Here is a 13,842-nt window from a genome sequence, read left to right as displayed (position 1 = left end):
TGTACCGAGTTGTTAAAAATGGACAAATATATCAATTTAGATCCTAAATTTGGGTTTATGTTCTTAAAATGAAGCATCAAGACCATAGAAGAACATGAAAATTTTATTTTTATGGGGGATGTGCATTGGACTAACCAGATTTCTGCTGTGTGTGGACATGTTTTTGTTTCCTTAGGTTGACTCTGTTGTGTGCACACAACCGGGAGAAGATGCTTTTCTTTGTTTATGTTGGATTGGCCAAGGACACTCATGATATAATATGTAACTTAGGATTTTGTTTTATTCATTTTAAATGGTGAAAACTGTAGTTCTTAATCGATGAAGAATTCTCTAGATGAATAAATAAGAAAAATAGGAAAATATGTAAACTCAAGTTATGAGGTATTTTAAAGATACAGTGCCAGTAAAAGTTCTCTTTCCCACAATGTCCAACTGCCAAGTATCTTACTTTAGTCTTCCTAGCCTTGCATATGGAGAAATACAATCTGGAGATAAAAACTTTTTTGTGGATGTGAGGGTTGCAGTAGTTCAAAGCAGCGTCAGAAAAAAAGTAATAAAGCGATATTTAAACATCTTTATAGGAGGACAAAAATATTTTCTTAAAAAGTAGTTAAAAGTTTTTTGTTTTTTTTTAGTCCTTAAAACACTTGCTTTTATAGGACACATGATTGTCTGTGTGACCACTCTTTCCAGAGGGAGGTTTTTAAATACTAGGAAAGTATGACTTATTCAAATTAGATTTTCCATGCTATATTTAGTTTTACAGATGTATTTAGTTCTAAAACTGTGGTTTACTGTATTCAGGGGAGAGTATGTATATAAAAAAATCCCAGGAACCCTTACACTCTCCTCAGACATAGTCAATTTTAGCACTACACTGTGATCTCTCCATTCCCATAGCTTATTGCTTCTGTTAACTAGAAATCCCTGGATTCTCTGTACCTAACTTTCTGTGGCTAGACTCTGAGAAACCGATCCATTATTACTTTTTTATGCATAGCCAAGTGTTTAAGTTTCTCAAAGCTTTTGACCTTTTTCTGAGAGATAAACAGGTTGTTCCTTTCACTATGTAACAAGAATCAGGAATTCCCAGCAAACTGATTTCATTCTGTATAATGCATATACCGGAAGCACATAGGTCACACACGAACATGCTCTCAGTCAACATACATAGGCATTCACTCGAGGGGTAAATCACTACGAGCCAAGCATACATACATGTGCAAATGTACAATCGACAGCAAATTATTTTAGATCCTAATGTCCTTTGAATATTAAAAACGAGCCAGGAGACAGCTCCTGTGACATTTATGAAAGCTCTAGATTGAAATTTTCACGTAGAAGTAGCTTCATATCACATCTCGTGAGTTTCGTATCGCGCAACAAAGGACCATGCTGAATATCATGCCGAAGATCTGAAACAGAAGAAAGCACTTATTAATGACTTTCAAATGATAAAAATTGATGCAAAGGTCAGCAAACTGTGCGTCTAACTCAAGTTAACATAATACAACCAATAATTACTGGTTATAAATGGTATTTACTTAATTATGACTACCAGTTAAAGACGTCCATATTAACTATGCTTAAAATGCATTGCTATTTTATTATTGTTAAAAATATAGCAAGACTCTGCTTTAAGAAAAGGGCTCTATTTCTAGCCTCTAGGACAGCTTTTAATTGTAAAAGACTAATAATACACTACTGGTTTGGGAATTTTATATTTCAGGTTAATCTCATATATTTACTTTGAAAAGTGTTTATAATCACTAGTTGTTTAAATATGCTTGTGGTCTAAATAGTTTTCTATTGTTGAAAATGCTTCAAATTTTTGTACCAGTGACAGCATATTAAAAAGTGGACCGTCTCTTCATTTCCAATTCATTTTTAAGTATAAATGATGCTTCACTATTTAACCCAATTGTTTTACCAAATCATAAACTAAGGTGTTTGAGCTATGGTTTGAGGTGTTTCAGTATGGTATTACTGATGTCTTCTACATCTTGGATACTTCTTGGAGAAGCCAATTACTTGGCAAGACCAGTAGCCACGTATACAGTTTGAATAGAAGGATGCCAAAAGATCCCCTTGTTCTCAATCATTTCACCTACAATTCTGCAGAGCCTGAGGAATGTGCTCCGTGTGTACAATGTTTATAAACTATTGTCAGTGTTTGTTTAAAGAAACCAGTGCCACAACTCTCTGATTCTCTCCTCAATCCTGACCTACATCATACTAGGATCTGTAAATGTTAAGTTAAAGAAGACGTGTTTATCAGTTATTTCAGAAGGGTGGGAGTAGACTTAAGTAAGGGAATGACCTCCAAGCTCAGGCAGGGCTCCAAGCTTCTGGCTGACAGAACTCAGTTCCAGTGTGTGGCAGGGGAGACACCTAATGGACATTTGGTTAACTGACTACACTGTGCAACTCTTACCTTAGGAAGAAAATATTAAAGGAGACTCAGTCTATTGATTCAAGATGGCCAACAGAGGGCATTCCCCCTGGACTATGGTTGTAAGGTTGGACGCAACCCCTACCTCACGTGGGCTGTACTCTAAAGAGATACCCCCAGAAAGAAACTTTACCAGCCTCATCCTGCCACTGTCATGAGTCAGGGGTGACTCATAGATGCTGATTCATCGAGATTGTAGAATTGTGAGGAGGGTCTATCTGATACTTCTATTATACAGAATGTTTTCAAATATTCTGCCTCAGGATGGTAATCAGGCTAGCCCCAGAGCAGGTGGGGCAGGCCTAAGAGGTGTTCCTGGACTGATAGTCCTCAGCATAGTATATTCACCCACTGCCCCACTCTAAATGCAGAAAAGAGGAAAGATGCTTGTGTGTCCCCTGAGAACTGTCAATTCATTGATTTCTTTGCAATAGAGGGTTAGAGGGTGAGTACTACCTTAGCATTAGCTATTAGCACGTGACCCCTGGACAATAAAAATCACCTCTATACTGGCCCCACCTGACTCCAGTCTTGCTTCCCTTCAACTTTATCATCACAGGTCCTTCTAACCCTGGTGGCGCCCCTCTTTCTACCCAATCTCTGAAAAGGACACACAAAGACTTCAATTATGTAGACCCTCAGACCCTCTCCTTATCATCTCTTGCTTGCTACTCCTACGATACCCTTCTGTCCCTATCAATCCTTGCACACTCTTCTTTTGTACTTTAGAAGTACCGAGCCACCTGCAGGTGCCTGGAGGCACTACGCCCCACACTTGCACATAACGCTGTTCCCTTCGCCTGGATTCTGGGTTTGGGAACACACAGGCTGTATAAAGAGCCAACATTTATTGAGTGCTATGTTCCAGACACTATATGAATTCATTTCTAATAACACTCTATATGTATTATCCCACTTAAACCTCACAACAATCTTATGAGATCAGAAAATTAAAATCCTTCTTTTCAGGTGAGGAAAGTGAGGCCTAGAGAAATTAAGCAACTTTGCCGTGATTCCCAAGGGCTTATAGGTAGTGAATCTAGGAGCTGAAGCCAGACAGTGTGATGCCAAAGCTCACACTGTTAATCATCACACTGTGCTGACCCTGTGAATCACAGATGAGAGGGGTTGGCCTGATGTTATTGTAAATTTCTAATAGTAGGAAAAGACCCAGAATTAAAAATCACTTGTCTAATTTAGGCATGGTGGCTTTAAAATTGGAAGTTATTACAATGATAAACTCAAGGTCAACATTAGGTTATGGTATTTGTATCATATTTTAGAGAACTTAGTTTTAATGTATTTAATTAGCTTTGTTCATAGATGCCCTGTCAACAAATGTCTTTGTCTTTTAGAAGACATCTCTCCTAAGATACTGCCATCACACTTGAAGAGAAATAAGATGCAAAGGTGCAAGGCTTCTTAGAGGGCAAGAAGGTATGTTCTGGCACTTTCTCACCGTGAGACCTGCAATTCCAATACCGACAATTCCGATGAGCTGGAGCTTAACACTGATTATGGTCTCAATTTCATCAATGCAGTTCTGTTGTGGAAAAAAAGAGGAATAACAACTGATGGTACAGTAGTCCCCCCTTACCCATGGGGGATACATCCCAAGACCCCCAGTGGAAGCCCGAAACCGCAGATAGTACCAAACCCTGTATATACTACGTTTTCCCTACACATACATTCCTTTGCACTTAGAGGAAGCACTTTACAGTTTCTCTTTGGCATACCTGAATTGCCAGCATCACTACTCTTGCCATTTGGGGCCGTTATTGAGTAAAATAAGGGTGACTTGAACTGTGACACTGTGACGGTCGATCTGATAACTGAGAGGGCTACTAAGTGACTGAAGGGCAGGTAGCGAGTACAGCGTGAAAGGGACCACGTGTTTTTCAAAGAGTTTTCAGAACCTGGCATAGTTCTGACACAGCACTTAACAGTGAAGCATATATCAGCGCTGGGCCTCCCATGGAGAGGCGAGGGTAGCACCTTGGGTGTGTACCTCTGGCCCTGGTGAGCTGAAATTTTTGTTGTTGTTAATCCTCACCCGAGGATATTTTTCCATTGATTTTTAGAGAGAGTGAGAAGGAGGGAGAGAGACACAGAGAGAGAAACATCGATGTGAGAGACACATCAATTTGGTTGCCTCCTGCACATGCTCAGGCCTGGGGATTGAGCCTGCAACTGAGGTACATGCCCTTGATAGGAATCAAACCTGGGACCCTTCAGTCCTTGGGCCAACACTCCATCCACTGAGCCAAACTGGCTAGGGCCCTGGTGAGCTTAATTAATGCCAGAGAATCTGCATCATTCCCCAGGGTCCCGGGAGACTGGGACTCCGCACTGCTCCCCTTACGTCACAAAGAATAAAGCCAAGGCCCGGAAGGCACAGGGAGAGGGCCTCCGAGAATGAGTCTCCACCCAGAGGCAGAGGCCGTCTTCCACTCCAGGCAGAGAGGACCCTGCTGACACGCTTACCTTGTGTCCCAGGAGCTCCTTTGGGCATGTGGGTTGGACCTGTTCAGAACTTTCTTTTCCGCAGCACTGAAACTAGAGTCAGAAAAGAGCTTTAGGACCGGGATGGGGAGCAGCAGCTGCACTCTGGGCGCCATTGCTAAGGACCGGGTGCGGCAGCAGCACAGCAGCGACGAGGCCCCGTCACCGCACCCTGGAAAGAGCGGAGCCCCATAATTGTGCAGGCAGAACAAGAAAGTGACTTCTCTAAAGTTGGCTGAGTTTTATGATGGGAAGTGACTCAAGACAACCCAAATAGGGCACGAAGTTAATTTCAGTGTCTGTGCGAACTGCTGTTTTTTAGACAGGAGGTGGGCCTTCAGATTTTTTTCTCTCAGCCTGGGGGTAATTTAACCTGCCGAGTAGCTGAAGTTTTATGAGCTTCGGGAAGGGCTCATTCACTGGGGACAGTCTGGGACGGAGCAGAAGAGTGGCCACAGTAAACTCCAGGGGCTAAAAGATCAGGGCTTGAGACTGGCCAGCACACAGGTGTCCTGCCGTGGGGCTGGCCCTTCAAAGACAAAGGAACCTGTGTGCAGGCAGGTCCTGGGGGAGGGGAGGCTGAACAGGATAAATCTGGGCACCTTCCAGGTCATTCCCGTGACAGACAAGAACTGGGCTACCTGAAAACACCTGGCCCAGAGGCATCGCTCGTCTCTGTGTCACAGTGGTTAGGTCCACAGGACTCTGTGAGCCTCCCTTCATGACGGCATGTAGCCCTGAGCTGGGCACGGAGGCAGGTCTTCCCAGAAGAAAAGGAACCCGCTGTATCAGGTGCCCCTTTAGTTTACAAACGAGGGAGCCAAGTATCAGGGAGACAAGGAACTTGCTCCAGGTCACAGAGCTGTCCAGAGGCTGAGCTGCAGCTAAGAATGACCTTTTCTGACCTGAAGGTCATGGTTGTCTCTGTTACACCACAATGCCACCCTTGGAGAGAAGCTGATGTGTATTTGGGCTGCTTTCTGGGCATTCTTTTTTTTTTTAAATATCTATTTTATTGATTTTTTACAGAGAGGAAGGGAGAGGGATAGAGAGTTAGAAACATCGATGAGAGAGAAACATCGATCAGCTGCTTCCTGCACACCTCCTACTGGGGATGTCGCCCGCAACCAAGGTACATGCCCTTGACCGGAATTGAACCTGGGACCCTTCAGTCTGCAGGCCGACGCTCTATCCACTGAGCCAAACCAGCTAGGGCTCTGGGCATTCTTATTTGTGCTCTTTTGTCTCTTTGGGGCACATGTCCTGACTTCCTCTCATGAACTCTGTGTTGGGCCTCTTCCTCTACCGCAGTGGTTCTCAACCATCTGGCCCTTTAAATACAGTTCCTCATGTTGTGACCCAACCATAAAATTATTTTCGTTGCTACTTCATAACTGTAATGTTGCTACTGTTATGAATCGTCATGTAAATATCTGATATGCAGGATGGTCTTAGGCAACCCCTGTGAAAGGGTCGTTCGACCGCCAAAGGGGTCGCAACCCACAGGTTGAGAACTGCTGTTTTACCGGATTCTATGCATGTGAACTTGGCTCCCATGAGGGCAGAAATACAGTGTTGCTACTGCACTTGGCCTCATTGGATTTACTCTTGTTTATTTATTGATTGAAGTTTACCAAAAAGAAAGTTTTATTTCTTTCTAAGTGTTTTAAAAATTAGGCCTATACAACCTAATTATATAGTAGAACCCACTATATAAAAGCCAAATAAAATTTACAACAGCTCTGGAAAACATAAAAAATATAGTTTTTTGCTATTATATTTGCCAGTCTTTGTGAATTAAAGCTGCTTGCTTAAGTATCATGGCAAATAATGAATAAATATGCAAATAATGTATATACTATGATATGAATTCCTGAACATCTTTTTAGGTTGGGAAAATAGCATGAAGAAATATTTAGTAAGAAACTCTAGATATAGGAAAATTCTTTATGGATGTTTTCCAACAGTAAACTTACACTATTAGTATATGTATATATATGTATATATATATGCACATAGGAATACATGTACACATATATATACATATATATTATAACATGTAATTTATAAAACATATGCAATATCACATGCATCTTATTTTTAATCCAGATGATCAGAGAGAACCTGGCTCGCGCGTCATCTTTAGAAGATGCGATTTTAAGGAAGAAGTAAAGTTACTTACTGCTGAGTGGAAGGTAATGAGAGTCCCATTTCCCCTTCCCCTGTCTTTAAGGTAATCGTTATAAGCCTCTTCATACATGGTCTGAACATGTCGGATAGCCTGAAAAATGCCAGGAAAACCGAGGGGATGGTGAGTGGGAAGTTTCAAACGTTCTCCTTTCATCAAGGAATACCCCCTCTTCCTTGCCCTTCAAAAATACGACCTTTCCATATGTTTACCTGTATTTTTAAGATAATGCTGCATATATGGAACAGATGATAGATTCTGGAGTTTCTAAGCAACTTTTGAAGATGGAAAGATAGACTAATCAAGAATAATTTTCATAGACTAGAAAGATTTCTTACAGTGGAGGGTCTCGAACCTGAATGGACATCAGCATCAACTGGATGCCAGGCCGCTCAGGTGATTGTGATGCATGGCCAGGTCAGGACCTATGCTGCTTGGTACCCCACTGGTAAAAGTACTCAAATCTTTTCATGACACGGTTTCAAAGGTTTATGACCAGGGAAACCTGTCAGCATTCAAATATCACACAAAATTCAGAGAACAATTTTTCTAGTATGAAGGCCTGGGATCCCAAATCCACAGAAATCTCAAAAAATCATAAGACCAATTCCTTTACTTACTAACATAACCAGCGACCTTAGGAAAATTCCAAACAAGGTGATATTTATTTATTATACATGTTTACCATTTTTTTAAATCTAAAATAATTTCATAAACACCATAGTGACAGCCCGTGAGTTTATGTGAAATATAGTAAACTTAAGATTCCATTCTTGTTCCTGTCCCTTTTCACTCCTCTCTTTACCACAGTGTGTTTTAATCTCCTGAAAGGCCACTTCCTCTGTGGGTTCTCCCGATAGCCTGTTCTGGACACCCACAGTCTGAGCACAAATCTAAATAAACTGGCTTCACTGGCTCACAGAGGTCAGCGTTAGTTTTTGAGGGTGTCCTGGCCCCTGTCCAGGCCAAGCCCTAAGGACAAATGATGGTCACAAGGGATGAGAATGCACATTCTCCCCGAACCCTCTTCCTCATGTCTGAAATCTGACCACATTCTCCCCGAACCCTCTTCCTCATGTCTGCAATCTGACCCCTATTCCATTTCAAACAGGATAATCTTATACTATTGATCCTTTAAAAAAAATCATAGACCCCTTTATAAATCTAATGAAAGCTATGACCTATCTCCCCCCAAAAATGTGTGCACATATGTGCCGCACACTCATATGCTCAGTTCCAAACAATACTTCCAGCTTAAAGAGTTCTGCGTAAACAATATTTGTGGGGATTATTTGGTTTTGTAATATCACTGTGGGTATCACTGTCCTCATTTCCTTTGCCATAACAAGAACACTTTAACCATTATGAAAAGAAACTGTAAGTCGGTTTTACTTACTACATCCTTGCCTATGAAAGCAAACACTCCAGTGGTTACTTCAGCAGCAAATATCACCAGCAGGCAGGTGAAAAACTGCAAAGAGAAGATACTAACTTCACTAATTCAGTAACTGTTCAATGTATCTAGCCTCTTTGATTCTAGTTCCACTTGAAAACCATTAGGCAAGGTTATTTCTTTGAATTGATATAGCAAGAAGCATTTGCTCTGTAGTACCCTTGTAGTTCATTCGTTCGTTCATTCATTACTTCATCATGTAGCAATTGTTTATTGAGCATTTATTCTGTGCCAGGCACTGTCCTTGGTGCTGGGTGTGCAGTGGTGCATAACTAAGATCCTCATGCCTCTGCTATCATGGACCTCATATTAGAAAGGAGAAGAGATGATAAATGAGTAAAGCAATAAAAGTTGAGTAAGATAATTTCAGATAGCGATATAGAAATCCCACCACCTGTGTTCAGTGAGCACTCGGTGGACAAAAGAGGTTCTGTAAAAACATAAGAGAGGCAGCAGAGAGGGACTGGTGGGGCCTGGCTTTGGGGAAGGTGTGACCTGAGATGCAGTCTGGAAGCTTGTTTGAGGAGGTGGCGGTGGAGGTGGAGGTGCCCTGGACAGATTTCTGTTCCAGCCTATTAGGTCTGCTCTGATCTAACTAAGCTCAGTGATGAGCAAGAGAGAGAGAGATGCTTGGCAGGGGAAAGAGAGAGAATGGAGGGTAAGGAAATGAGTTAGACATTTTACATCGCAAAAATCAACGACTGCAATGAGCAAGGACAAGTGGCCTAATACACCTGCTGTGTCTGACGCCTTGTGGAGAAATAGAAACACTTCTCTTCCTGCCCGGCTTCTCCCTTCTCCCTGCTTCTCATAGGTCACGCTGGCATTGGCTGCGTAGCAGTTAACAGCAATTATTCCATGTTTTAAAAGACACAGGCTGCTTGTTAAAATGAGCCACAAGAGGGGTGTCTGGTGAAGGTATCGCTCTCAAATGGCAATGCTTTTCCTGTAGATAACAGCCCTTCCCTGGCTATTGGAACCTGTTAGCTGCCTCACTTGCTATGAAACAGTATTTTTTTAAAGAACAATCATAATTGCCCCTTTTAATTACTAGACACTTTTCCTCCCCAAACATCTTTACACTAATGACCTCATCCCCCCCCCCCCCCCCCTCCGCCCAGACTTTCCACTTGAGGCCAGGACAAAGATAATATTGTTCTTATGCAAGCGATGGAGGAACGAGACTCAGGGAGAGGGGTGATTGCCAAGGTCTCAGTGGGTCAGGGAAAGAGCTGGCTTGGAGGCCAGATGTGGGGCTCCCTGCAGATCAATTCCCTCCCCTCTCCCCCCTGGCGCCCACTTACAGATCCGAGCACACACTGTGACTCCCGCATGGCTCCGCAGCACCCGAAGAAGCCCACGGCCATCATCAGGGCCCCTGCTCCCACCAGCACGTAGAGCCCTGTGGGAAGAGGGTGGACGGAACGCTGATCCCAGCACGTGCTCCCTGCACGGTCCTGCCACCACTGCTCCAGTGGCTGCAGGGCAGGACACTGGCTGTTAATAATACAGTGGGTGACACTTGTGGAAAGCTTGCTGAGTCTTCACTCACCTGATTTAAGCGGCACAAGGATCTTGAGAGGTAGGGCTCCTATTGTCCCCCATGAACAAAGAAAGCCAAGCTTACCAAGGTGAGGGGCCTGCTCGGCAAGGAGTGGAAGCTGGCTGGTCTGTCCCAGCTCCACTACCCCTGCCCTGCTCTCAATCCTCCCACAGGCCTCCTGTATGCCAGGCACCTCATCTTCCAGATTCCCATCAGCCTTGGGGAGTGGGTGTTGCTACCATTGGTGTGAAATTGATGACACTGAGTCAGAAGCAGTCAGGAGTCAGTACCAGAGCGGGGACCCCCCCACACACCACCCTAGGAGCCCTTTGCTGCTCACGGGACTCTGGAATTAATGGCTGTCTCCATCTCCTGAGAGGCCATGAGGACACGGTGTCTGGGAGGGAAAGGGGGCTGACATCTGCCCAGGCACAGATGGGGAAGCAGGCAGAGGATGGGACACAAGAGGGGGCTTTGGTTAAGGAGAGGAGGGAGGACACAGCGATCAGGCAATAGGTTTTGTGTGAATTTTAAACTTTGGAGGGCAACACCATATACACTGGACCTATGGGAGGTTGTGTTACAAGAACAACCACTGAGGAGGTGAGAAGGTAACATACTAGTACAGCAAATAATGCTGCTATTAATATAACATCAGCTACCTTTATTAGGGGCTCATTTTCTCCAGGCACTGATTTATTCATTTAATCTTCACGAAGCGATACCATTATTATCTCCATTTTTTTTTTAGACAGAGGAACTGGGCTCCAAAAGGTTAAGCAATTTGCCTGAGATCATCGAGCTGGGATAAAAATATCCATCTCATGGCCATTTTCCTACCCTGCCTCTGCAGCATAATAGCAGCCTTAATTCAGCGGGAATTCCACTTACTACCGAAGTCGGGCCACAGGAACAGTTGTTCTCACAGGGGAAGAAAAGGGCAGAGATGTTCTTGTTCTGAGAGAAACGAAGCCAAGTCTTTTCTTATTTCCTCCTCTGATCCTGAGATAAGTTAGAACACAATACCAGGCCTGGCACTTGACTCGCTTAGAAAAATGCCGATCACCACTATGTTATTTTTTTGCATTTTATTCATATGAGTCACCTGGAAACCACTCCCATTCACAGCAAGGGTGGGGAGCTGGGTGCCACACCCATGGGGAAACCCTGAGCCTGGCCTGCAGGGTCCCTCCGGGGGCCCCTCTGGGTGCTGACAGTGTTTGTGGGCACTGACCGATCTGTTCCCCGACGCGATGGCTGCTCTGCTTCCTGCCAGGCACGCACTGTTCTCGGGCCCTTTTCTGGGCCAGGGAAGCCCTTTGCTCTGCAGTCCTAGGTAGGAGCTTTGCCACTTCCTCCTCTCTCCTTCCCTCTAAAGGAGTGATTGAATGAGGAATGGATGTGATAACGAGAGAAATGATTCCATATTTAAATACTAGTAATACTATTGTTGGTCCCACTGCCTAAACACCTTATTGTTTTTAAAAATTTAAGTTTCAAAGCGTTTTTGTTTCTATCATCTCATTGACTCCTCAAAACACCCCCATAGGTAAGGCAAGTGTTACATTTCTCTTTTACTCATGGGGGTCAGGGGAGCAAGAGGGCTCCAGGCAGGACACACAGGCTGGAGGAGGTTCCTACCCCACCCACACAGGCTCAGGGCAGCCACCACACCGCCTAGTCAGTTTCCTCACAGAATGTCTCATGGGCGGACCACCTCATTGTATCCGTTTCCTGCTTACAACCGTTCATTGCCTCCCCACTGCAAGACACAGTCCACAGGTTCTGCTTGGGGCCACAGCCTAGGCCCCCCACCCCCTGATCCTTATCCATCTTGCACTCCAGCCACATGGGAATTCACTGGGCTCGAACCCCACCTGCTCTTTTCCATTTTGTGTATTTGCAGGTTCTCATATGTGTCTTTCTCTGTAGGTGTTAAACCTTATTCATCTGACCTAGAATATGCCTAGTACATGGCAGAAATCTCAGTCAGTGCTGTTGGGTGTGAAGAGTAAGAGAGAGCAAACCAGATCTGAAGTCCTGTACTGGCTGTCTGCCATCGCTCATCGTGACTTAAGAGACACACGCTGGAAAAACATCCCAGCAGATGTCCAAGAAGCCACACAGGGCTGGGCTCTCCCAAGGTCAAGTAGCTGAGGACATGGCTGCATTCCCTGAGAAAAGGCCCCAGTGCAGCAGACAGAGGCCCCAGGGCCTGAGGAGGACAGAGCTGCCCCCACTGGCAACAAGCTCGCTGGTCCCTCGGGCAGGGTCCTTGCCCTTCTGGAATCATGAGCTCCCTGAGAAAATGTGCTTATTTGTACAATATTATTTGTACTCATATGTTCGGCTGTCAGAGTCCCAGAACTCACAGCAAAACACCCTGACGCTGCCCCAGCAGCCCCAGTCCCGGAGGCCTCTCCTTAGCAAACCTCTGTGTGTACTGGGCCCCTGACTCAGCCCAGCGCCAAGGAGCCCTGGTTGTTGGAGCTGAAGGGAAGATCAGGAGAAACTCAACAAGTGGCAAGGTCCCTTGGGCCTGCTGATCTAGTTGTTAATACTCAGCACACCGCTGTGGCTTCCCAGGCTACCCTATTCTCTTCTGATCTGGCTCCAAAAATAGCTGTTGAATGAATACATTAATTGTCACATTTTAATTCCAAGATGGTTTCTGCAGAGCCCTCTCCCTCCCGCAGCAGCCTGTGTGACGAGTGTCTGACCTATTTCCCAATTCCCCAGGCTTCCCGAGGCCTATTCCCCTGGACTTGGAAAGAAGAGAAACCACGTTGAAATTGCATTTTTATCACAGCTGGGCCTCCAGATGCGTGATCCCCAGGTGACATGCTGCCAGAAATGCCCTGACCACACCCTCACTTGGTTCTTAGGTCTCAGATTCTTCTTTTCAGTTAACACGGAGGGGAGACACAGCGCCCTCTTCAAAGCCCTGTCTGCGTCCGTCCGGGTGGCTTTACAATGGCCCCCCCTTCAGGGGCTGGATGGTGCGTGGCACGGTCATTAATTACAGTGGCTTTGTGGCAGCAGATGGTTTTCATAGCTGGCTAATGACTATTTTTCATCTAAAAATATTTTTCTATGCCTCTGCAACTCTCCCTCCCTCTCTGCCAGCTTGCCCTGGACGCACATAATTATAGGTGTGTCTGGAATATTGGATGGGACTTAGTTCATGGGGAAGGTGAAATCTTGGGTTCTCTCTAAGGAACAGCAGCCATCAGTTACTGAGCACTGTTCTAACGTGTCAGTCACAGAGTCATTCAACCCACTTCCCAGAGCCTGGGCCTGGACAGTGCAGTCAACAGGAACCTGCTGCTTGAGAAGACAAGCAGTGACATCAGCCACTCTCCTGTTCTGACTACCTGGTGTCTAACCCCTCCTTTCGTCTCGTGTTCTCTTATGCGTCCGCAGGTTGGCTCTCTCTGCAGCCTGCCCTCATTCCAGTAATAACCACAGCAAATATTTATTCAGGGCTATGACAGATCAGGTATTAAATCTGTTAAATCATCTACTCACACTGCCCTATGAAGTATTTATATTGCACAGCTGAGGAATCTGAGACTCAGAGAAGGTAAGTGATTTTCCTCAGAGTGCACAGCTAGTGAGGGGCAAACCTGGCCTGAGCCAGGGCTCAGCTCCAAAGTGCACACCCGAACTCCTTCCAATAGGAACTCAGAACGGGGACTCTCTTA

General features: G+C 44.7%; 1 protein-coding gene across 1 annotated transcript in view; it reads right to left on the bottom strand.

Moving 5' to 3' along the window:
• Nucleotides 1–260: 260 nt before the first annotated feature.
• TSPAN2 (tetraspanin 2) overlaps nt 261–13,842 on the bottom strand; it is a 32,772-nt gene continuing 19,190 nt past the window's right edge. Inside the window, exons 3-8 of the mRNA XM_006092470.3 lie at nt 9,900–9,997; nt 8,539–8,613; nt 7,137–7,235; nt 4,937–5,008; nt 3,912–3,995; nt 261–1,415 (exon numbers count right to left, since the gene is read on the bottom strand). Of these exons, the coding sequence (XP_006092532.1) occupies nt 1,350–1,415; nt 3,912–3,995; nt 4,937–5,008; nt 7,137–7,235; nt 8,539–8,613; nt 9,900–9,997 (494 nt within the window). The 3' untranslated portion in view covers nt 261–1,349. The remainder of the gene's footprint in view (nt 1,416–3,911; nt 3,996–4,936; nt 5,009–7,136; nt 7,236–8,538; nt 8,614–9,899; nt 9,998–13,842) is intronic.

This window comes from Myotis lucifugus, unplaced genomic scaffold (genome assembly GCF_000147115.1).
Source record: "Myotis lucifugus unplaced genomic scaffold, Myoluc2.0 scaffold_101, whole genome shotgun sequence".
In the NCBI taxonomy this organism is placed as follows: domain Eukaryota; kingdom Metazoa; phylum Chordata; class Mammalia; order Chiroptera; family Vespertilionidae; genus Myotis; species Myotis lucifugus.
This window is presented reverse-complemented; position numbering and strand designations above follow the sequence as displayed.